Source organism: Mobula birostris, chromosome 4 (genome assembly GCF_030028105.1).
Source record: "Mobula birostris isolate sMobBir1 chromosome 4, sMobBir1.hap1, whole genome shotgun sequence".
Lineage (NCBI taxonomy): Eukaryota > Metazoa > Chordata > Chondrichthyes > Myliobatiformes > Myliobatidae > Mobula > Mobula birostris.
The window spans coordinates 154,228,426-154,251,808 of NC_092373.1; the positions used below are offsets into that span (position 1 = coordinate 154,228,426).

Sequence of the window (23,383 nt, forward strand, 5' to 3'; positions counted from 1 at the left end):
GCCCTCTCAACAGCAGCCTCCTTGTGGTTCTAAAGCCACAGATAATGCCATTTTGACACATATCTACCTATTTCCTATTATGATTTCTCAGCAGTCACTACAAATATGCTTTGGAACAAAGGCACAATGACAGATGTTTATATTTGTTTGTAACATGTGCAAATTCATTTTATCCATCACTGCGTTTGGGGTTAGTGATTAATTTTTCAAAAAATCTCTGCAGTGGAGATATGATCAGAATACAGGAAAGGCTTTCCATGTGGATAACACTATATTTGGTGTGGCTTGCAATTGTGTGTTATGGTGAATTTACAGTATGGAAAGCCATTCATCTCAACAATAGCAAATTAATCATTCACAGCTTCTCCCCTAACCTACCCACTTCATCTAACTTTACAACTCCTCCCTTGGAGGATCAGACACCCTGAGCCAATAGGCTGGTCCTGGACTTACTTCGTGGCATAATTTACATATTACTATTTAATTATTTATGGTGCAACTGTAACGAAAACCAATTTCCCTTGGGATTAATAAAGTATGACTATGACTATGACTATCTACTTCAAACCTCTATCCAACTCCCTTCTTAAAGTGAAAACTGAACCGGTTTCCATCAGTAAATTCTAAATCATGACTATTCACTGCATTGTAAATTAGCGGAAGTTAGAGAAGTCAATGTTCATGCCATCAGGTTGGAGGCTACCCAGACGGAATATAAGGTGTTGTTCCTCCAACCTGAGTGTGGCTTCATCTTTACAGTAGAGGAGGCCGTGGATAGACATGTCAGAATGGGAATGGGATGTGGAATTAAAATGTGTGGCCACTGGGAGATCCTGCTTTCTCTGGCGGACAGAGCATAGGTGTTCAGCAAAGCGGTCTCCCAGTCTGCGTCAGGTCTTGCCAATACATAAGAGGCCACATCGGGAGCACCGGACGCAGTATATCACCCCAGCCGACTCACAGGTAAAGTGTCACCTCACCTGGAAGGACTGTTTGGGGCTCTGAATGGTGGTAAGGGAGGAAGTGTAAGGGCATGAACATCGACTTCTCTAACTTCGGCTAATGCCCCACCTCCCCCTCATACCCCATCTGTTATTTATTTTTATACACACATTCTTTCTCTCACTCTCCTTTTTCTCCCTCTGTCCCTCTGAATATACCCCTTGCCCATCCTCTGGGTCCCCCCCTTGTCTTTCTTCCCGGACTTCCTGTCCCATGATCCTCTTGTATCCCTTTTGCCAATCACCCGTCCAGCTCTTGGCTCCGTCCCTCCCCCTCCTGTCTTCTCCTATCATTTTGGATCTCCGCCTCCCCCTCCCACTTTCAAATCTCTTACTAACTCTTCCTTCAGTTAGTCCTGACGAAGGGTCTCGGCCCGAAACGTCGACTGCACCTCTTCCTAGAGATGCTGCCTGGCCTGCTGCATTCACCAGCAACTTTGATGTGTGTTACTAGAATGTTACCTGGGTTTCATCACCAAGTTACAGAGAAAGGCTGAACAAGTTGGGTCTTTATTCTTTGGAGCGTAGAAGGTTGAGGGGAGACTTGATAGAGGTAATGAGGGGGTTAGGTAGAGTTGACGTGGATAGGCTTTTTCCATTGAGAGTGGGGGAGATTCAAACAAGAGGACATGAGTTGAGAGTTAAAGGGCAAAAGTTTAGGGATAACATGAGGGGCAACTTAGAGAGTGGTAGCTGTGTGGAACGAGCTTCCAGCAGAAGTGGTTGAGGCAGGTTCGATGTTGTCGTTTAAAGTTAAATTGGACAGCTATATGGACAGGAAAGGAATGGAGGATTATCGGTGGGATTAGGTGAGAGTAAGAGTTTGGCACAGACTAGAAGCGCCGAGATGGCCTGTTTCTGTGCTGTAATTGTTATATGGTTATATGGTTAAGTATAACATTAAAAACAGCAGGAAGCATGTTTTGAAGTTCATTCATGAATAAAGATTCTTTTTAATTAATATTTTCAGGTGATGGTGATCCACCTTCTAAATTCACTCAGTCCTTTGGTGAAGGTACTCCGTGTTCCAGAATTTAGACCCAATATCCATAAATGATTGGTGATAGATTTTCAAGCCAGCATGGTGTATGATATGGAGGGAAACCTGCATGTGCTGGTATTCCGCGGCATATGCAGCCTTTGTCCTTCTTGGTGGTAAAAGATAGGTGTTTAGAAGGTGCCATTGGACTATCACAGATGAGTACCTTAGTGCATCTTGTAGGTGGTACACCCTGCAGCTAGTCTGCGTTGCTGGTGGAGGGTATGATGGACTAGAATATTTGATCAAAACAACCAAATAAAGCAGTCCGTTTTCTCATGCATGGTGCCAAGTTGCTTGCAAGTTGTTGCTGCATTCATCACAAAGGGAGTAAATATTTGTAAGCAGTGAAAAAAATTACAGATATTAGATACTGGAGGGAGAGCAGAATCATTTTAAGTGATGCAGTCACTTTGCTGCGCATTATAAAAAAATCAACACTGTAGTGAACCATCAGACGAATGTCATTTCCCTTAAAACAGTTAGCCAGCATAGATCATCACACTTGTGTGAAAGACAGAAATTGGAGGGAAATATTAATAGTACTGACAATTCCATAGAACATAAGACAAAGGAGCAGAAGTTGGCTATTCGGCCCATGGAGTCTGCTCCACCATTTTATCATGAGCTGATCCATTCTCCCATTTAATCCCACTCCCCCGCCTTTTCACCATAACCTTTGATGCCCTGGCTACTCAGATACCTATCAGTCTCTGCCATAAATACACCCAATGACCTGGCCTCCACTGCCGCCCGTGGCAACAAATTCCATAGATCCACCACCCTCTGGCTAAAAAGTTTCTTCGCATCTCTGTTCTGAATGGGTGCCTCTCAATCCTTAAGTCATGCCCTCTCGTACTAGACTCCCCCATCATCATCATGGGAAACAACTTTGCCACATCCACTCTGTCCATGCCTTTCAACTTTCAAAATGTTTCTGTGAGGTCCCCCCTCATTCTTCTAAACTCCAAGGAACTCAGTCCAAGAGCAGACAAACACTCCTCATATGTTAATCCTCTCATTCCCGGAATCATTCTAGTGAATCTTCTCTGTACCCTCTCCAACGTCAGCACATCCTTTCTTAAATAAGGAGCCCAAAACTGCCCACAGTACTCCAAGTGAGGTCTCACCAGTGCCTTATAGAGCCTCAACATCACATCCCTGCTCCTATACTCTATTCCTCTAGAAATGAATGCCAACATTGCATTCGCCTTCTTCACCACCGACTCAACCTGGAGGTTAACCTTAAGGGTATCCTGCACGAGGACGCCCAAGTCCCATTGCATCTCCGAACTTTGAATTCTCTTCCTATTTAAATAGCAGTCTGCCCGTATATTTCTTCTGCCAATGTGCATAACTATACACTTTCCAACATTGTACTTCATTTGCCACTTCTTTGCCCATTCCTCCAATCTATCTAAGTCTCTCTGCAAACTGTTTCCTCAGCACTACCGGCCCCTACACCTATCTTCGTATCATCAGCAAACTTAGCCACAAAGCCATCTATTCCGTAATCCAAATCGTTGATGTACAACGTAAAAAGCGGCCCCAACACAGACCCCTGTGGAACACCACCGGTAACCGGCAGCCAACCAGAATAGGATCCCTTTACTCCCACTCTCTGTTTTCTGCCAATCAGCCAATGCCCTATCCACGTATGTAACTTTTCCGTAATTCCATGGGCTCTTATCTTGTTAAGTAGCCTCATGTGTGGCACCTCGTCAAAGGCCTTCTGAAAATCCAAATATACATCCACTGCATGCATCTCCCTTGTCTAGCCTACTTGTAATTTCCTCAAAAAATTGTAATAAGGTTGTCCGGCAGGATTTTTCCTTTAAGGAAACCATGCTGAGTTCTGCCTATCTTGTCATATGCCTCCAGCTACTCCGTAACCTCATCCTTGACAATCAACTCCAACAACTTCCCAAACACCGATGTCAAGCTAACAGGTTTATAATTTCCTTTTTGCTTCCTTGCCCCCTTCTTAAATAGTGGAGTGACATTTGCAATCTTCCAGTCCTCCGGAACCATGCCAGAATCTATCGACTTTTGAAAGATCATCGCTAATGCCTCCGCAATCTCCGCAGCTACTTCCTTCAGAACACGAGGGTGCATTCCATCTGGTCCGGGAGATTTATCTACCTTTAGACTATTCAGCTTCCTGAGTACCTTCTTTGTCATAATTGTGACCGCACACATTTCTCTTCCCTGCCACCCTTGAGTGTCCGGTATACTGCTGATGTCTTCCTCAGTGAAGACTGATGAAAAATACTTGTTCAGTTCCTCTGCCATCTCCTTATCTCCCATTGCAATTTCTCCAGCATCATTTTCTATCAGTCCTATGTCTACTCTCACCTGTCTTTTACTCTTTATATAATTGAAAGCTTTTAGTATCCTCTGTGATATCATTTGCTAGCTTCCTTTCATAGTTCATCTTTTCCCTCTTAATGACCTTCTTAGTTTCCTTTTGTAAGCTTTTAAAAACCCTCAATCCTGTCTTCCCACTAATTTTTGCTTCCTGGCATGCCCTCTCCTTCAACTTTGGCTTTGACTTCTCGTCAGCCACGGTTGCATCCTTTTTCCATTCAAAAATTTGTTCTTTTTTGGAATATACCTATCTTGCACCTTCCTCACTTCTCGCATAAACTCCAGCCACTGCTGCTCTGCCGTCCTTCCTGCCAGTGTCCCTTTCCAGTCAACTTTGGCCAGTTCCTCTCTCATGCCATTATAATTTCCTTTACTCCACTGAAATACCGACACATGGGATTTCGGCTTCTCTTTTTCAAATTTCACTGTGAACTCAATCATGTTATGATCACTGCCTCCTAAGGGTTCCTTCACCTCAAACTCTCTAATCACCTCCGGTTCATTGCACAATACCCAATCCAGTACAGCCGATCCCCTATTGGGCTCAACAACAAACTGTTCTAAAAAGCCATCTCGCAGACATTCTACAAATTCTCTCTTGAGATCCAGTGCCGACCTGATTTTCCCAATCCACTCACGTTAAAATCCCCCACAATTATCATAACACTGCCCTTCCGACAAGCCTTTTCTATTTCCTTTTGTAATTTGTAGTCCACATCACTGCAGCTGTTTGGAGGCCTGTATATAACTGCCTTCAGGGTCCTTTCACCCCTGCTATTTCTTAGCTCAACCCATAAAGATTCTGCACCTTCCAATCCTATGTCACCTCTTTCTAATGATTTGATATAATTCACCAATATAGCCACGCCACCCCCTCTGCCTACCTTCCTATCCTTCCGATACAGTATATCCTTGCACATTGGAAGCAACCTTCTTTTTAAACTCTCTACGCTGTCCTGTCTACGTCACACACCTGCGCAGTTTTTTCTTCAACATATAATTCTGGTTGATGAGGTTGAAACCCTCCATGTCTGAGGAGAATGAATTCCTTGGAGAATGTTTGTAACTAAAGTCTTTGGACAACAGATAGATAAGTATTCAGAGCATGATGATATGGCATTACAAATGGGTGCCACAGTAGTGTAGTGGTTAGCACAATGGTATTACAGCTCAGGGCATTCTGGAGTTTGGAGTTCAAAAATGTATTGTTCTGTAAGGAGTCTGTACAACCTCCCCATGGAATGCATAGGTTTTCATTGGGTACTCCAGTTTTCTCCCACAGTTCAGAGATGTATCAGGCAGGTTAACTGGTCATTGTAAATTGTCTCGTGGTTAGGTTAGGGTTAATCATGTTTCTCATGGGTTGTTGGGCCAGTGTGGCTTAAAGGACTGACCACACTGTTCTGCTAAATAATTATAAAATAAATAAACAATTGTGTTTTTGCTTTGCAATTATTAAGCAGGTTGTTTTGCTCTATATCATTTGGAGTCTGCTACTGCTCAAGATTATTTCTCAATATGTAAAGTTATGAGTGCATGGACTCGAGTTCACAGTGCTTTGAAATATGTTCCAGATTTTGTAGTTTCTATCAAGAGTTATTCTGACACCACTTAGGGCATTATTGTTTGGTTCCAGAACAATCTCAGGTTCCATAATTATCTTTCCAGATATGAACATTATAACATTGTAAGTGTGTGCTATCATCAAACCTCAGTGGCATAGTCAAGAAATGAGCCTCACTCAATAAGTCAGGGTTATTAATTAAAAACATTAGTGCAAATAAATTAAAACTCTGTTAAAGTTTACTTTTGAGTCTTTATTAGGTGTAAAGTAATTCCACAATGAAACAAAATCAGTTACTCTGGTGTACATGAAATTAGAGAACAATGCAACCACTTTAAGCAAAAAAATTAGAAAAAGGCTAACAACTGAGAAATGGGAAACTCAGGTTTCAGTACTATGGTGTATACTATTCCACAATGAGTTCTATGTTGTCTTTTCAAACTGCTTGTAGTAGATGACAAATAAAACACTCTTCCCTACTTTTCCTCAATAAATCACTCAGTTGAAAACCTGACCATAAGAAACTTGAAATCACATTTCTCAAACTATCCAAATTGAATGCTGCTTTTAATTTTTATTAATTATATAAGTATGGAAACTACTTCAGGTGACCTGTGTAAACATTTCATTATTCCCTAATCCACTTCTTAAGCCTTTTGTCTTTCCAAAGATGACTTAGCATCTTAATACTCTTTACGACAAGTTTATGCATCACCTGATATTGTCCTTATTTGTCTATATAAGCAGCTCAAAAAAAAAGAAATCAATAACTTAAGCATATATGATTTACAGAAGGCTTTCAATTCTGTCTTTGTTAACATCCATGGCCATTCAAAAATTCTATAACCCTTTTTAAACATAATGGTTATGAATTTCTGAAAGCTGCAGCATTTGTTTTTGCTCATTTACATACTGTGTTGCTATTGAAATAACCCACAACCAAAAAAAAATTCACAGAAAGGCCCTGTTAAATGGCTTTGTAAAGTTTGAAATTTTAATAGTTAAAACTATTTCACTGAGCAACAGCAGCCATCTCTGACAAATTTACGTGCAAACTATTATTTTGCTTTTAATTTTACAACTGGCTCACATGTACAAAAAAAAATGTTGCAGCTCAAAAATTATGGATGCTGAACTTATCTCTAAGATAAATTCAATTTAATCCTTCCACTTTCTTATTATAATTTTAATTATCACCATGATAAGTTCTGTGGTTACTCTGTTCTTAATAGGTATTCAAGTTTAGAACTTAACTTGAATTTTTGATCTCCACCGTAACCAGCGATTATTGTCATGGGATTCAGGTAGCCAATCACTAAGTTGAAAAACTCTTGGCTGGCTGTGTACCTGGTAACCAGAATATTGTTCCCTTGGCTTTTTTTTAAATCTTGCAAACTCGTAGCACAAGGGTGTGGCAGATATTCAACAAATGTCAAACTGATGTTTATGACACCAGTGTTTTTTTAAAAAAGGAAAAAAAATCTCAAAGTCACGTGAAGAAACAATCATTACTGCAGTCACACATGTTAATGAGATTCTCATGTTTTAAGTCTACACTTGGTTCTTGCAGTCAGCACGAGTAAAATGTCAGAATGGTTCCTCACACCATTCCAAAACACAAAATGAATTCTGCTAAAGATCTATAAAAATCACAGCCACAACATGGAGTAACTGTAATTTGCTCAGGATTTCTCACACTACTAGAGCATACAGATTTACCAATCTTCTGTTTAATAGTGACGCCTAAAGTCAGTGTAAGAATCTCTTGCATCAACCCAATCCCTCACACTGAAACCTTTCCCACAACCTCAAAATCCTGGACATTCACAGTTAGCATTTCACAAGCCATACTCACTAAATTTATCTCAATTTTATGAAAACATATTTAGAATCATTCAGAAAAATGTTATTTATACTTATTCTGATTCTAAAGCACAACCTTGTCGTTCCTACTTTGAAGTGAGATAACAGGTTTCAATTAGATGATTTAAGTCTATTCATCCATGCTGTTGTCCTGCATTCAGAAAGGCACTGATCTAGTTATGTGGTTTAGTTGAAGTATTTATCTCCCAATTCTTTTATAACAAAGCATTATAACTGTGCCATATGCCAAGAGCCTCTGAATAGCAGAAGTTGTAGTTGACAGAGTAGTCCTAATGAGAACAGTAGTTCTACAATAGTAATGGAAGCGGTTGTAATTAATCAGCAAAATAAGCATTGATGCTAGTAAGATAGACACATGCACAATCATTCTTTGACAAACACAACCTATACTAGTTGAAAAAGCCAAGGTTTCGATAAACTATTATTGTTAATTAGTTTTCCTGTCATGGGATTGCAGTCAATGCCTAACAGAGAAACCTACAAGAAGAGAAAGATAAATCCTATCTAAAGGAGTTAAATGAAAAGAAAACTGAAGTTTTTTTTCCCCCAAAGAGCAATAAGTTCTCAGCAAGAGTGTTGTGAACTTATTAAAAGTAGAGTTGCCTCTGCTGAGCAGAATTAAAGATGTGTGCGAGAAAAAAGCTCTTCATCTGGAGGGTCATCCCAGTCACTTCCGCCTTCTGAAGCAGTTTCATCCGAGCTCGAACAGTCGCTGGAAAAAAGCTTTCTGCGGATGACAGCTGACCTCCCTCTAGTGTCATGCTCTACTCTGCAATTCACATCACAGGCTGCTGTATTCTGCTGAGAGAGAAATGTGTTACAAGCTTTAAATTTCACTCCGTTTACACATGTAATATTTTTGTTCTTTTAATAAATAAATTGGAAGTCAAAATAAGCTTTTGTCTCCAAAATTAGATTTTAAAATAAAGCAACACACATCAAAGTTGCTGGTGAACACAGCAGGCCAGGCAGCATCTGTAGGAAGAGGTGCAGTCAACGTTTCAGGCCGAGACCCTTCGTCAGGACTAACTGAAGGAAGAGTGTGTAAGGGATTTGAAAGTTGGACGGAGAGGGGGAGATCCAAAATGATAGGAGAAGACAGGAGGGGGAGGGATAGAGCCAAGAGCTGGACAGGTGATAGGCAAAAGGAGATACGAGAGGATCATGGGACAGGAGGTCCGGGAAGAAAGACAAGGGGGGGGACCCAGAGGATGGGCAAGAGGTATATTCAGAGGGACAGAGGGAGAAAAAGGAGAGTGAGAGAAAGAATGTGTGCATAAAAATGAGCAACAGATGGGGTACGAGGGGGAGGTGGGGCCTTAGCGGAAGTTAGAGAAGTCGATGTTCATGCCATCAGGTTGGAGGCTACCCAGATGGAATATAAGGTGTTGTTCCTCCAACCTGAGTGTGGCTTCATCTTTACAGTAGAGGAGGCCGTGGATGGACATGTCAGAATGGGAATGGGATGTGGAATTAAAATGTGCGGCCACTGGGAGATCCTGCTTTCTCTGGCAGACAGAGCGTAGATGTTCAGCAAAGCGGTCTCCCAGTCTGCGTCGGGTCTCGCCAATATATAAAAGGCCACATCGGGAGCACCAGACGCAGTATATCACCCCAGTCAACTCACAGGTGAAGTGTTGCCTCACCTGGAAGGACTGTTTGGGGCCCTGAATGGTGGTAAGGGAGGAAGTGTAAGGGCATGTGTAGCACTTGTTCTGCTTACACGGATAAGTGCCAGGAGGGAGATCAGTGGGGAGGGATGGGGGGGACGAATGGACAAGGGAGTTGTGTAGGGAGCGATCCCTGCGGAATGCAGAGAGAGGGGGGGAGGGAAAGATGTGCTTAGTGGTGGGATCCCGTTGGAGGTGGCAGAAGTTATGGAGAATAATATGTTGGACCCGGAGGCTGGTGGGGTGGTAGGTGAGGACCAGGGGAACCCTATTCCTAGTGGATGATCATTTTATGCCAGTAATTTGATTGATATGGTTGCATTCATGATAACACATTTCAATATTTACTATTTGCATAAAGACAGATTTTACTGAATTAGACTGTCTCACAAAGTATATGAATCTAGTGACTTATTAAAACAAGGCTGATTTGGGCCAAATGTCTTGCGCAATTCTTTGAGTACTGTTTATAATACTATTCTAGTTATTTAAGTAAGAACGTAAATGAATAACTTACAAAGCAACACACACAAAAGTTGCTGGTGAACGCAGCAGGCCAGGCAGCATCTCTAGGAAGAGGTACAGTTGACGTTTCGGGCCAAGACCCTTCCTGATGAAGGATCTTGGCCCAAAACGTCAACTGTACCTCTTCCTAGAGATGCTGCCTGGCCTGCTGCGTTCACCAGCAACTTTTGTGTGTGTTGCTTGAAATTCCAGCATCTGCAGATTTCCCTGTGTTTGCGAAGTTACAAAGCAGAAATTTTCTAGACTAATACCTAGAATGGGTGAGCTTTCTTGTAAGAAATAGCTGGACAGGCTAGACTTGTCTCCATTGGAAATTTGAACCGTAAAATTTGACTGGGCTTTTGACAGGAAGAACATGAAAAAGATGTTTCCTCATGTGGCAGAATCTACAACTGGGAGCCACTTTTTAAAATAAGTGGCTGTCTAGTTACGATAGAAATTAGATTTTTCTTCTCCCCAAGGACTGCAAGTCTTTGAAATCTTTTCTCAAATGAATTTGAAAGGAATCTTTGAATATTTTTGGCAGTGGTAGATAAATTATTGATGAGTAAGGGGATAAAAGATTATTAAGCAGGCAGGAATGTGTTAGAGGTAACAACTGATCTTATAAATGAAAGAGCAAGTTTGAGGGACTGGGTGGCCTGCTGCTGCTCTTAATAATTCAGCAGTGATTAGTTCCATTTGGGATTGACGGGATGTAATTTATTTCAGACCAAAAACAATGCACTAACCTGCCATACAGGCCATTCAGCTCATCCTTTAATAAATGAGATAAATAATGCTTCAAATTTTTAAAAGTGGTGAGATTAGATCGAGCTGAATTGAACGGCTGGCTATAGCCCACTTAAATTAGCTTTTATTAACATTCTAAAGTGGGATTAGTTCACATTGTGAAGTAAATGCTAAACTAAACAATATGCTACCTTAATATTGTTTCATTTAGCAATAATTCTGGAGCAACACGTAATTTAGAACATTATCTGAAAACGGTGATTACGTGGATACAAGAGCTTCCTGTGGATTTTTTAATACGGGTTTTTAAATTTTACACACTTAAAACAGTGAAAGTAAGTATCTTGTGTTCACAAGCGAGTTAAAAATTATAGTTAAACAGCACATTTTGTAAACAACAAATCAATAAATACAGGCAAGTATTGATATGGGCCTCGCAAAATGTTATGCATTTAGCAGATGAGAGACAGCATCAGGTACATTAAGAAACAGAATTTCAGCATTACACAACCATTCACATGAATTACAATCAGATTTTATCTGCTAAAATTTTAGTTACACATTAGGATTTGCAATCCTCCCCCAAGTTAACTCAGTCTGATACTGTACATTCAGTTCTCATATAAAAACAACTTAAAGAATACATTGTAACTATTGCTAAATGATAAAGGATTTCTGTTTCAGTGTAATACTGAAACTCCATCTTGGAAATGGGTTTTTAATACCTGATTAACTTACCAGATCTAATGGTAGGAGACAATCTCCATTTTGTGAATGTCCTCTTAAGACTGGACAATGACTTCCATCTTTTCCCCTTGCATCAGTGTAGCATTCTTAAGAAAGAGTTGAGTGAAAATAATTTAAAGATTTTTATTATAATATAAAATATAACTTAAAAAACTTCATCATATATTTTCACTTCCAGCTATTCAATAAATCAATAAATGGAGAGGTTTTTAAGCAAACCTCTTTTAATTGGTGGTAACCATTGTTCTGTCTGAACAAACAATACATACTGTGATGCAACTATAATTTCACACATCAATTATCAGAGAGTACAATCTGTCTTGCTAAATACAACATTACATTTGAATTTCCGCAGTGGATACAGAAATTGCTCTTGCTCACCTACTACAGTACAGAAATCATTGCTTGGCCATTTATCAAGTATGTAAAGAGACCAAGATCATGAAATAAGTGCAGTTCAGTGAAGCCATTCTGCACAGCTGGTTCTTACTTCAATACAAATCTGCTATTTTCCCACCATATCATCCAAATGATTCTATAGTCCTATTGCATGCATTGGGCCCAAATCTCTCTAGACCAGTGGTCCCCAAAGTGGGCAATATCACCCTCCAGCGGCAGTGGGTGTTTCTAAAGGGGGGGGCAGTAAAGATAAAGCAAACAGTGGGGGGCATTTGGTGCCAAGGGATTACAGGCTTAATTTTAAAAATGAACTTATTTTATATGCATTTGATTCTCAGTGCCACATAATCACCTCAGCTCTTGCTAGTCCACCATTCTCTTAGACTTTGCTCAAAGTGTGTTGTAGTTGTTGAAAAGCAATGTGACATTTCTTTATTTGCAATATCATGAGAAATCTGGGCTGAAGAAAGAGAGTTATTAACTGGCCTGGCTTGTGCATTATTGCCATCCGTTACTGTTGTACAGTATTAACTAGTATGATCCCCAAACTCTAATCATTTAGTGATGCAGTTCCTGTGAGTTAGGGTACAGCATTCAAGCCCTCCAATCCTGAATAAAATAGCATTCTTCCGAGAGCATCTAACCAAAATTGCATGCAATATTCCATATGTGGCCTCACCAATATCTTGTACATGGTGTCCCAACTCTTGTATCCAATGTCCCATCTAATGATGCCTAGAACTCCGTTTACCTTCTTCACTGCTTTAGCTACCTGTGTTGCCACTTTCAGGGAATCATATATCCTATCCGTTCTAAAATACTCAAAGATTCAAAGAACATTTATTATCAATGTTTACAGAATACAACTCTGAGACTTGTCTTCCCACAGATAGCCACAAAACCAAGAAACACCATGAAACCTATTCAAAGAAAACATCAAACACCCACTGCGCAAAAAGACTACAAATCGCGCAAACGGCAGAAAACAAGCGAAAAACACATAAAAATATAAAACATCAAACTACAGTCCTTAAAACAGTCTAGGAATGTTCACATGAGGAAATCTGCAGATGCTGGAAATTCAAGCAACACACACACACAAAATGCTGGTGGAACGCAGCATCTATAGGAAGAAGTACAGTCGACGTTTCCGGCTGAGACCCTTTGTCAGGACTAACTGAAAGAAGAGATAGTAAGAGATTTGGAAGTTGCGGGGGGGGGGGGGGAAGGTCCGAAATGATAGGAGAAGACAGGAGGGGGAGGGATGAAGCTAAGAGCTGGAAAGTTGATTGGCAAAAGGGATACAGAGCTGCAGAAGGGAGAGGATCATGGGACGGGAGGCCTGGAGAGAAAGAAAGGGGAAGGGGAGCACCAGAGGAAGATGGAGAGCAGGCAAGGAGTTATTGTGAAAGGGACAGAAAGAGAAAAAAAGGGGAAAAATAATAAATAAATAAATAAATAAATAAATAAATAAGGGATGGGGTAAGAAGGAGGAGGGGCATTAATGGAAGCTCTTAGCTTCATCCCTCCCCGTTCTGTTTTCTCCTATCATTTCTGATCTCTCCTTCCCTCTCCCACTTTCAAATCTCTTACTTTCTTTCTTTCAGTTAGTCCTGACAAAGGGTCTCAGCCCGAAACATAGACTGTACTTCTTCCTATAGATGCTGCCTGGCCTGCTGCGTTCACCAGCATTTTGTGTGTGTTGCTAGAAATGTTCAGTTTAATTCAGCTCAGTTTAATTTAGCTTTGAGTTGTTCGTTGACTGCAGGCTGTAGAGGCAGTCTGCCCCGATCAAAATTGCACAAAATAGCAATTTAAAAAAACGGAGTAAGCAGAAACCAGTAACACAGAACATGAACTGTGAGATCATTCTACCAACCACATCAATTAAACCTTGCTTAAGATCCAACAGTCCGGCAGCAGTAAGCAAGAGGAGAGAGATAGTCAAAAGCGGGCACTTGCCTTCCACTCTCTTCCTCAATGATTTCAGTTTTGCTTGACATTTTAAAATCGGCGAGATCAGTAAGAAATGGAGTAAATCATGGGCCCCATCTCTAGGATTCCTGGCCTCCAGGCCGCACACTCTGCTCCAAACCACATCCAACTCCCTCAGAGCAACATATAACCAGAACGTTCAATCGACCCAAAAACACACCATCAAAATCTAACTTACAAGTTCCAATCACCCGCAGCTTAGTAGTAGAATCATATTTGAAAGAAGTAGCTTTGTAAACTGCCAGAAGGGCATCACCAATAGTCACGATGTTCGCAGGTGCCATCTTCATCGGGCCCCTTGACATTTGTCTGAGTTAAATCATATTGGCCATTCCTTTGCACACTTTCCCAGTTAATCTAAATCCTGTTGTACTGCACTACCAATATTGATATTATCTGTAAAGATAATATATGCCACCTACATTCTCATCAAATTTACTGATATTACTGATATAAAATTATAAGCAACTAGGGATCTAACACTAATCTCTGTGGTACAGGCCTCCAATCTGAAAAACAAACCTCCACAACCTGCCTCTAACTCATTCCTCCAAGCTAATTTTATGTGTGTCGCTCAAGATTTCCAGCATCTGTAGAAACTCGTATGTTTATAATTTTGTATCTAATTGGTCAGCACACCATGGATCCTATGTGATCTCACCCTCTGGACCAGTCCATCATGTGAGATTTTGTCAAAGACTTTGCTAATGTCCATGCAGACATCTACTTGCTCTGACCTCATCAGTCCCCTTGGTCAACTTTTTGAAAAACTCAGTTGAATCCTTGAGACACTATTTCCCATGTAAGAAGCTATATGCACTATCCATGATACGTCTTTATCTTTCCAAATGCAGATACAGTAGATCCTGTTTCTCAGAAACCCCTCTAGAAATTTCCCACCAGTGATGTATGGCTCACCAGCCTATAATTCCCTGGATGGTCCTTGCAGTCTTTTTTCCCTTACAAAGTCTTAGTATACATTTAGTCAGGTCCAGAGATCACCTTAAGAATGCCAACACATCATCTTATGTAACATTGATATGTAACAGGCCTTCCCTGGTTTCCTTAGTTTCCATGATCTTCTTCACAGTAAAAGCAAAAGTATTAATTTAAGAACTATTTATTAAGACCTTAAAGGGACCCATTTACTCTCTCTAATTATCATTTTGCTGTTAATATGATTAAAGAATCTCATAGAATTCTCTTTTAACTTATCTGCCAACAGAATCTTATATCCTCGTTTACCACTTCTGATTTCCTTTTAAATGGACTCTTATATTTTAAAGTATTACTTAGAAATTGAGCTTAATTATTGACTTGCCTGCACATTCGAGCCCAGTAAATGGCTGTGGGTACAGTGTATCTCGCCACCATTCTGGTTCTTCCTTGTAGTCACTCTTCCCTTCTTGGGTCAACTCTGTGAAGGGAACCTGACATAACAACATAAATAAATTTGCAAACCAATTTGAAAGGCCATTATTTTATGCCTACATTGGTGACTTGGAACAGATTTTACTGACATTTTGATTATTGTTTACAAATCATTGCTTGAACACAATGCTAAATATCTTGAGGTCACTATTTGCCAAGGAAATGATGTGGAGAAAAAAATATTAAAATTTACAAGTTCACTCTGAAGATTAATTTTGCTCATCAGTTATAATCAAAGTATTGCATATCCACATTAACTTGCATCTACAGAGTCTTGAAAAAGTATTCAGCCCCTAAGCCTTTGTTCACATAAATGAGTATTACAACGAGGGATTTTGATCAATTTAACAGAGAATTTTTATTTGTTAATCAAATGCTCTTTTTTTCACAGAACCCAAAATCAGGGAAGATGTAAAGAATGAAAAACTAAAAATTCAAAAACTGAGTGGTATTCATCCCCTTTTGTTCAGTACTTCGATAAACAACCTCTCATAGCTATTACAGCCAGTAGTCTTTTTTTTGTTAAATCTCTATTAGTTTTGCAAAATGTGATGGAACAAGAATAGCCCATTCCTCCTGGCAAAATTGCTCAAGCTGTGTCAGGTCATTTGGGGAGTAGCAGTGGATAGCAATCTTGAGGTCTTACCAAAAATGTTCAATCAGGTTAAGGACAGGACTCTGACAGGACCACTCGGGGATATATAATTTTTTTTTCATTTGAAGCCATTCTGTTTGCTCTGGCAGTGTGCTTTGGGTCGTTGTCCTGTTGAAAGATGAACTTCACCCCAGTTTAAGCTTTCTGGCAGAGGCTAGCAGGTTTTTATTCAGGATCTCTCTTTCTCATTCTCTTTCCACCAATTCTGACCAAATTTCCAGTCACTACTGCTGAAAAGCAGCTCTGTAGCATGATGCTATCTCCACCATACTTTACAGTAGGGATAGCTGATGCACAGTATTAGATTTACACTACACATACCACTCAACATTGTGGCCAAAATGTTCCACTTTAGTCTCATTCGACCACAAGACCTTCTTCCACATCTTTACAGGGGCTTTGTAAAGTCTTTATGGGCAAAGTTATGCTTTTTCTTAAGCCAGGGTTTCTTCTTTGCCACTCTTTCATAAAAATCCTTTTTGTGCAAGGCCTTAGAGATTGTGCAGCCATGACCTTCATCTCCAATCGAGCCACTGACTTCTGCAGCTCACTCAAAATGACTGTTGGTGTCACAGTAGCCTCTCTTGCAAGTGCCATTCTTCTCTGGTGACTACGTTTAGAGGGCAGCCTGACTTAGGCAGTGTAGCTATGGCTTCACAATGGACTACACTGAGCTCTGAGGCATTTTCAGTGCTTTTAAGATAGTCTCATATCCTTCCCCAGATTTGTGCTTCTCTACTATCATTTCCCTGACTTGTCTTGAATACTCTTTTGTCTTTATTTTGGTTTGGCCTGTTCAAAATCTACCATACTGCTCGAAATTACAGAGTGAATGAGTGAAGCCTCCATTGGTTAGGGTCAATCATGGATGTTGCATCCTAGATGTCTAGATATGCCAGCCTGGGCAGTACGAAGTGGAGAGCAATCTCTCCCTCTCCACACAGCTAATGAACCCAAAGGAATGGCAGTGACCAATACAGTTTGGCACCAGCAGTGTCACAGGAGTTGCAAGTCAGCGTTGAACTCAACATTGGACTGCCTTAAGGACTCCAGCTCTGGATTTTTCCCTTGGGGTTTACTCCCGAAGCCTTCCCCATGACTGGATAGAGCCGTAAAGCAGCGGAGGACTGGGATCAGCGTCTTCCTTTTCCTAGATGAGCTGCTAACCACAGCTGATGGAGCCCCATTTGGTTTTAAAGCACCAATAACCCACATTTTCCCCTTCACCTGTCAGTAGAAACGGTTCAGCCAGGCTTAGTTGCTAAGCCACACAAGGAGGTCAGGAGCTGGACTTGGTTGTCAGAGACTATCTGAGGCACATGTCATTAGCAGCATTTTATAGGGGGGGGGCATTTACAGCAGTCTTATGAATTCATTGAAAACAGGTGATCCTCTAATTTCCTACATCAACAAATTGGGTGAGTTGATAAGGTAATACAGGTCCACAATCCCTTATCCGAAATCCTTGGGGCCAGTTGCATTTTGGAATTTAGAATTTTTCAGATTTCAGACCCCCCCCCCCCACCAACCAATACCAAAAAACACGTATGCTCAAGTCCCTTATTTAACCTGTCTCAGTGCGGTGGACTTTAGGACCCGGTGGCGCACCAAACCTACACACATCCTCCCATCTACTTTAAATCATCTCTAGATTACTTATAATACCTAATACAATGTAAATGTTATGTAAATAGTTGTTATACTATATTGTTTAGGGAATAATGACAAGAAAAAAATTTATTTCCAACAAAAACATTAAATGAATCATAAAAATATACAGTTTCAAACGAACCAAATCAAGCACATGGTAAATGACTTATTAGAATAAATGTAGAATGTCACTGTCACTATAAAATTTCAGTAACTTGTCTTTCTTTTTATTTAAATCATATATACAGTGGTAGCTCAGACACTATTTTCTTCAGTAAGACGCCACAAAGACACACCACGATCAAGCTTCTGCAATAACTCCACTTTCTATGTTATTGATAATGATAGATGTTTCCTCCTCTTTTTCTCATTGTTACCCATACGGGTATCTGCAGCTCTTTTTGACATTTTCACAGTGAAATTAAACACAAAGTCAACAGTGAACACAAAATACCAGCGAACAGCAAATGCACATGTAACCAGTACGAGCACTGAGCCACAACTGATGTTTTGCGGTCTCTGCTAGTGCTGCCACGTCACACCTGAGTGACATCAGCTGTTGGCGATAGAAACTTTGGTTTTCGGAGCTTTTTGGATTTCAGAATTTCGGATAAAGGAATGTGCACCTGTACTGTATAATGCACCTGAGGAAAGTTAGTGTAGTAATTACAAAGGGGATGAATAGTTTTTCAGCCTCACACTTTTGGTTTTTAATTTCTAGTAAATTGTTGACAGGTTTTGGAATTTTTCTTTTGCTTTGTTATGATGCACACTGTTTTGTAGATTAGCTCAAAGAATTCTACTTCAAATAATTTTAAATATAGAATAGTAGACAGTAAACTGTGAAAATAGTTATAGGGCCTGAATACTTTTTCAAGGGCATGTAGTTATGCCACTTATTACTTGTACTTAAATAAAAACTATAGTTCATTCTACAGCTCTTAGATCCTTGTTATAAGATGCAAGTTAAGGACACTAACTTGTTGATAGTAATTTGTAACAAAGTGAATTTTAAATAAGGCTACGTCATATTTTAATTTAAGATGAACATTAGCCTTCAATTACTTGACTTCACAGTTGTGATGTACTATACACATTTCTTACAGACAAGGCACCAGCAGCAGTAACTAAATTACACATTAGTCTGAAATTTCTGATGAGAGATCATCAACATGAAGCATTAAAGCTATTTCATTCGTGATTAATTGTGCCAGCCCCACTTAATATTTTCAGCACTGATTACTAAAAAACCCAGAAAAAGCAGTAGACATTGCTGCAATATTTACATTGTGGATCTGGTCATAGTGAAACTAATACATGTTTTACAATTCATTCTGTAGGTTTCTGCATATTATCAGCAAAACCATCTTCCATTTGCATGGGACTTTAACTCCAGTTCCAAGGCATTATTACAGAGGAAGTAACAAAAAAATAATCAAAACCAGCTATATTTAATACTAAACCACAAAGGCATAATAGGGCAGATGACTAAAATCCTGATCAAAATAGCATTTAAAAGGAGGATACAAAGATAAAGAGGTTGTAGGTTTGGCATGGCATTCCAGAGGACAGGCGTATTCATTAATAGTGGAGGAACTGAATTTGAGGATGATCAAGTTGCCAGAAATCAGGAAGACCAGTAGTTTTAGAGGGACAAAGGGCACAATTACAGACAAGGAAAATGCCTTGAGGAATCTGAAAACAAGGTTGACAATTGTGGAATTCAGGTGTTTCTGAACATAAAGTTCACAAAGGTCAGCAAGCACTGGACCAATAGGAAGGTGTGGAGACTATGGAAAGGGTGCACAAGAGGTTTACCATGATGCTCCCTGGATTAGAAAGAATAAGCTAAAAGGTTGGACAAACTTGAGTTGTTCTCCTGAGAGCATCAGAGGCTAAGGGGAGACATGATAGAAGATTTTTTTTAATTATGAGAGGCATAGATAGGGTAGACAGTCAGAGTATTTTCCCCAGGTTAGAAATATCAAACACTGGAAGACATGTTTTTCAATTGGAGGAGGGGGGAATACAGGTATAAAGGCAATGTGAGACACAAGACTTTTCCTTACCTAGAGTGGTAGGTGCCTGGAATGGTTATCAGGGTAGGAGTGGAGGCTTTGAGATAGACATGAATATGAAGGGAATTGAGAGATATGAATGATAGCCAGAGGATTTCTAGTATAAATAGGCATCAAAACCAGCAAAATATTGTGGGGGAAAATGGCCTGTTCAGTGCTATACTTTTCTATGTTCTATAAACAGACCTCAGTACAAGTTAGGACAAGAACACAATTTGAATGACCTCAGGTACTTTAATTCAGTTTTCACCATTCACAAAAATAGCTGTAAACAGCAATTCTAAAGGAGAAAGGAAAAGTTATATTAAGGAAATTTTGGAGCCCTTGGAGTCCTCATAGACTACATTGCTAGGACTTACAGTGCCTTGTAAAAATATTCAGCTCCCAACCCTTTTGTTCACATAACTGAGTATTACAACCAAAGATTTTGATCAATTACAACCATCAGATACAAGCGCAGAATTAGGCCATTTGGCCCATCAAGTCTGCTCCACCATTTCACCATGGCTGATTCATTTCCCTCTCAGCCCTGATCTCCTGCCTTCTCTCGCAACACTTCATGTCCTGACTAATCAAGAATCCATCAACCTCTGCCTTAAATATACCTAATGACTTGGCCTCCACAGCCGCCTGTGGCAATGAATTCCAGATTCACCATTTGTGAATCACATGCTCCCTTTTTTTTTAATAGTAGAGCCCAAAAAACAGAAAATTGTAAAGCAAAAACTCAGCAACTCAAAAGTATTCACCCATCCCTTTGCTCAGTAATTGGTTGAACCACTTCTCACAGTAATTACAGCCAGTAGTCTTTTGGATGTCTCTATTTGCTTTGTATAACATGATGAAGCAAGAATTGCCCATTGTCCTTGCAAGTTGTGACAGGTTAGTTGGGACAGCAATCTTGAGGTCTTGCCAGTGATGTTTAATCAAGTTAAGGTCAGGACTCTTAACTGGGCGATTCAAGGGTATCAATTTTCTTCATTTGAAGCCACTCCACAGTTGCTTTGGGTCATTGCCCTGCTGAAAGATGAACTTCCTCCCAAGCTTTGTGGGTGAGGCTAGCAGGTTTTTATCCAGCATCTCTCCGTATTTAGCAGTATTCATTTTCCCATCAATCCTGATCAGATTTCCACACCCTGCTGTTGAAAAGCATCCCCATAGCATGATGCTATCTCCACCATACATTATAGTAGGGATGGCTGATTGGCTGATACACAGTACCAGATTTATGCCACACGTACCGCTTAGTGTTGAGGCCAAAAAGTTCCACTTTAAGTTTCATCCGACCACAAGGCCTTCATCCACATCTTTGCAGTCTTTACGGGCAAGAATATGTTCTTTTTAAGCCAGGGCTTCTTCCTTATGTCAGTCAGTCAGTGGGTGCCGTCCTGAATCCGGGGTTGGCAGCAATGCACCTCCATCTTCTTCAATCTTGTGACAGCACCGAGATGACTCTTCCATAAATACCCTTTTTGTGCAAGGCCTTAGAGATTGTGGAGCCATGAATTTCATCTCCAGTTGCAGCCACTGACATTTGCAGCTCACTCAGAGTGAATGTTGGTGTCACAGTAACCTCTCTTACAAGTGCCATTCTTTACTGTCAGCAAAGTTTAGAGGGACCTAGGCAGTGTGGCTGTCGTTTCATATCTTTTTCCACTTGCTCCCAATGGACTGCACTGAGGTCTGAGGTATGTTCAGTGCTTTTGAGATGGTCTTGTACCCTTCCACAGATTTATGCTTCTCTATTATCACTTTCCTGACATCTTGAAAGCACTTTTGTCTTCATTTTGATTTAGTTTGTTTAAAATCTACCACACTATAGGACCTTATAGAGAGGGGGGTATTTACAGTATTCCAATGAATTCAATGAAAGCAGGTGATCTTTCATTTTTTATATCAACAAATTGGGTGAGTTGGTAACGTAACACAGTTTAAAGTTGAAAGTACATATTATCAAAGTATGTATAAATTATGTATAAATTATGTATGTATAAATTATACGACCTTCAATTTCTTTTGCTTAACACAAAAGAAACAAAACAGACACAAAAGAAACACGAAAGAATCCAACTGGGGAAAAAAAAGACCAATGAGCAGAAAGGGAGAAAAAAAAACAAATCAAATCAAATAAAGCAAACAATAAGCAAGCATCAGATCTCAAAATAAAATTGAGTCCATAAACCTGAAGCCAGGAGTAGCTGGAGTGGGCCCATAGTCTGTCTTAGTCCATCACAGAGGCAAATCGCCACGAAGCTTGCAGACACTAAGCCTGCAGCAGCCGGGGCACAACACAGCCTCAGCATTAAGGAAAGCGGTGTAAAATGTTGTTGACCAGAGAATCCAAGGGGCACAAGTAAGTGAGAATACCGTTAAGCACAATTGCAAAAAAAGTCCATGGCCTGACAATCTTCATTGTCATAACACAGTTAAGTCATCATTTACAATTGTACAAAACACTGGTTCTGTTGTATTGGAGTACTATATGCAATTCTAGCTACCACACTATAGGAAAACTGTGATTAAGCTAGAAAGGGCACAGAAAATTTTTACAAGGATGTTGCCTGGAATGGAGAATTGCAGTTAGGAGAGATTGGATAGGCTGGTTCCGTTCTCCCTGAAGCATGGGAGGCTGAGAGGTGACATGACAGTATATAAAATGTCAAAAGGAATGAATAGGGTGAATAGCTATATGGTCTAGTCTTAAAGTAGACAGCATAACAGCACCTCTTTCATCTCAGACAGTTGAAGAAGTTTGGTGTGGGTCCTCAAATCCTAAGAACTTTCTATAGGGGCACAATTGAGAGCTTCCTGACTAGCTGTATCCTGGTACGGCAAATGTACTTTCCTCAATCGCAGGACTCTGCAGAGAGTGGTGTGGGCAGCCCAATATTCAGGACATTTACAAAGACAGGTGTGAAAAGAAGGATCATTGGGGACCCGAGTCACAAACTGTTCCAGCTGCTTCCATCCTGGAGAAAGTACCGCAGCATAAAAGCCAGGACCAACAGGCTTTGGGATAGCTTCTTCCACCAGGCCATTAGACTGCTTAACTCATGCTGACACAACTGTATTTCTATGTTACATTGACTATTCTGCTGTACGTACTATTTATTATAAATTGCACATTGTACATTGAGATAGAGACGTAACGTCAAGATTTTTACTCATATATGAAGGATGTAAGTAATAAAGTCAATGCAATTCAATTGAAAGGGAGGAAGTTTAAAGAATAGTTGGTACCTGGAATGAGTTGCCAGAGGTGGTAGTAGAGGCAGCAAACAACAACATTTCAGATGAGCAAGGCTTAGAGGGACATGAAATGAATTCAGATGTAGAATATTGATATGCACAATGGTTGACATAGACTCAGTGTGCCAATGGGCCTACTTCTAAACACAACAACTCTGTCTCTATAAATTTGGGACCTTAGTGTCCAAGTGCATGATTTACAAATGGCTAGATGCAGATATAGCATGTAATTAGGAAAGCAAATCAAATGTTATCATTTATTCCAAGGACATTAAACAGAAAAGTAGGAGACAGAGACTGCAGATGCTGGAAGTCTGTAGACACAGAAAAAGCGAGAGAAACTCTGCTCGTCAGGCAGCATCTATGGAGGGAAGCAGACACTTGATGTTTTGGGTTA

At 40.2% G+C, this 23,383-nt stretch overlaps 1 protein-coding gene across 3 annotated transcripts in view; it reads right to left on the reverse strand.

The window, feature by feature from the left end:
- Positions 1–6,203: 6,203 nt before the first annotated feature.
- Positions 6,204–23,383, reverse strand: part of kiaa0232 (KIAA0232 ortholog) — a 159,261-nt gene continuing 142,081 nt past the window's right edge. For 2 of the 3 annotated variants that reach the window (XM_072256271.1, XM_072256273.1), the window contains 3 exons: positions 15,245–15,353; positions 11,521–11,615; positions 6,204–8,656 (listed from right to left, as the gene is read on the reverse strand). In XM_072256271.1, coding sequence (XP_072112372.1) covers positions 8,474–8,656; positions 11,521–11,615; positions 15,245–15,353 — 387 coding nt within the window. In that variant the 3' untranslated portion in view covers positions 6,204–8,473. The remainder of the gene's footprint in view (positions 8,657–11,520; positions 11,616–15,244; positions 15,354–23,383) is intronic. The other variant, XM_072256272.1, reaches the window with a different exon arrangement.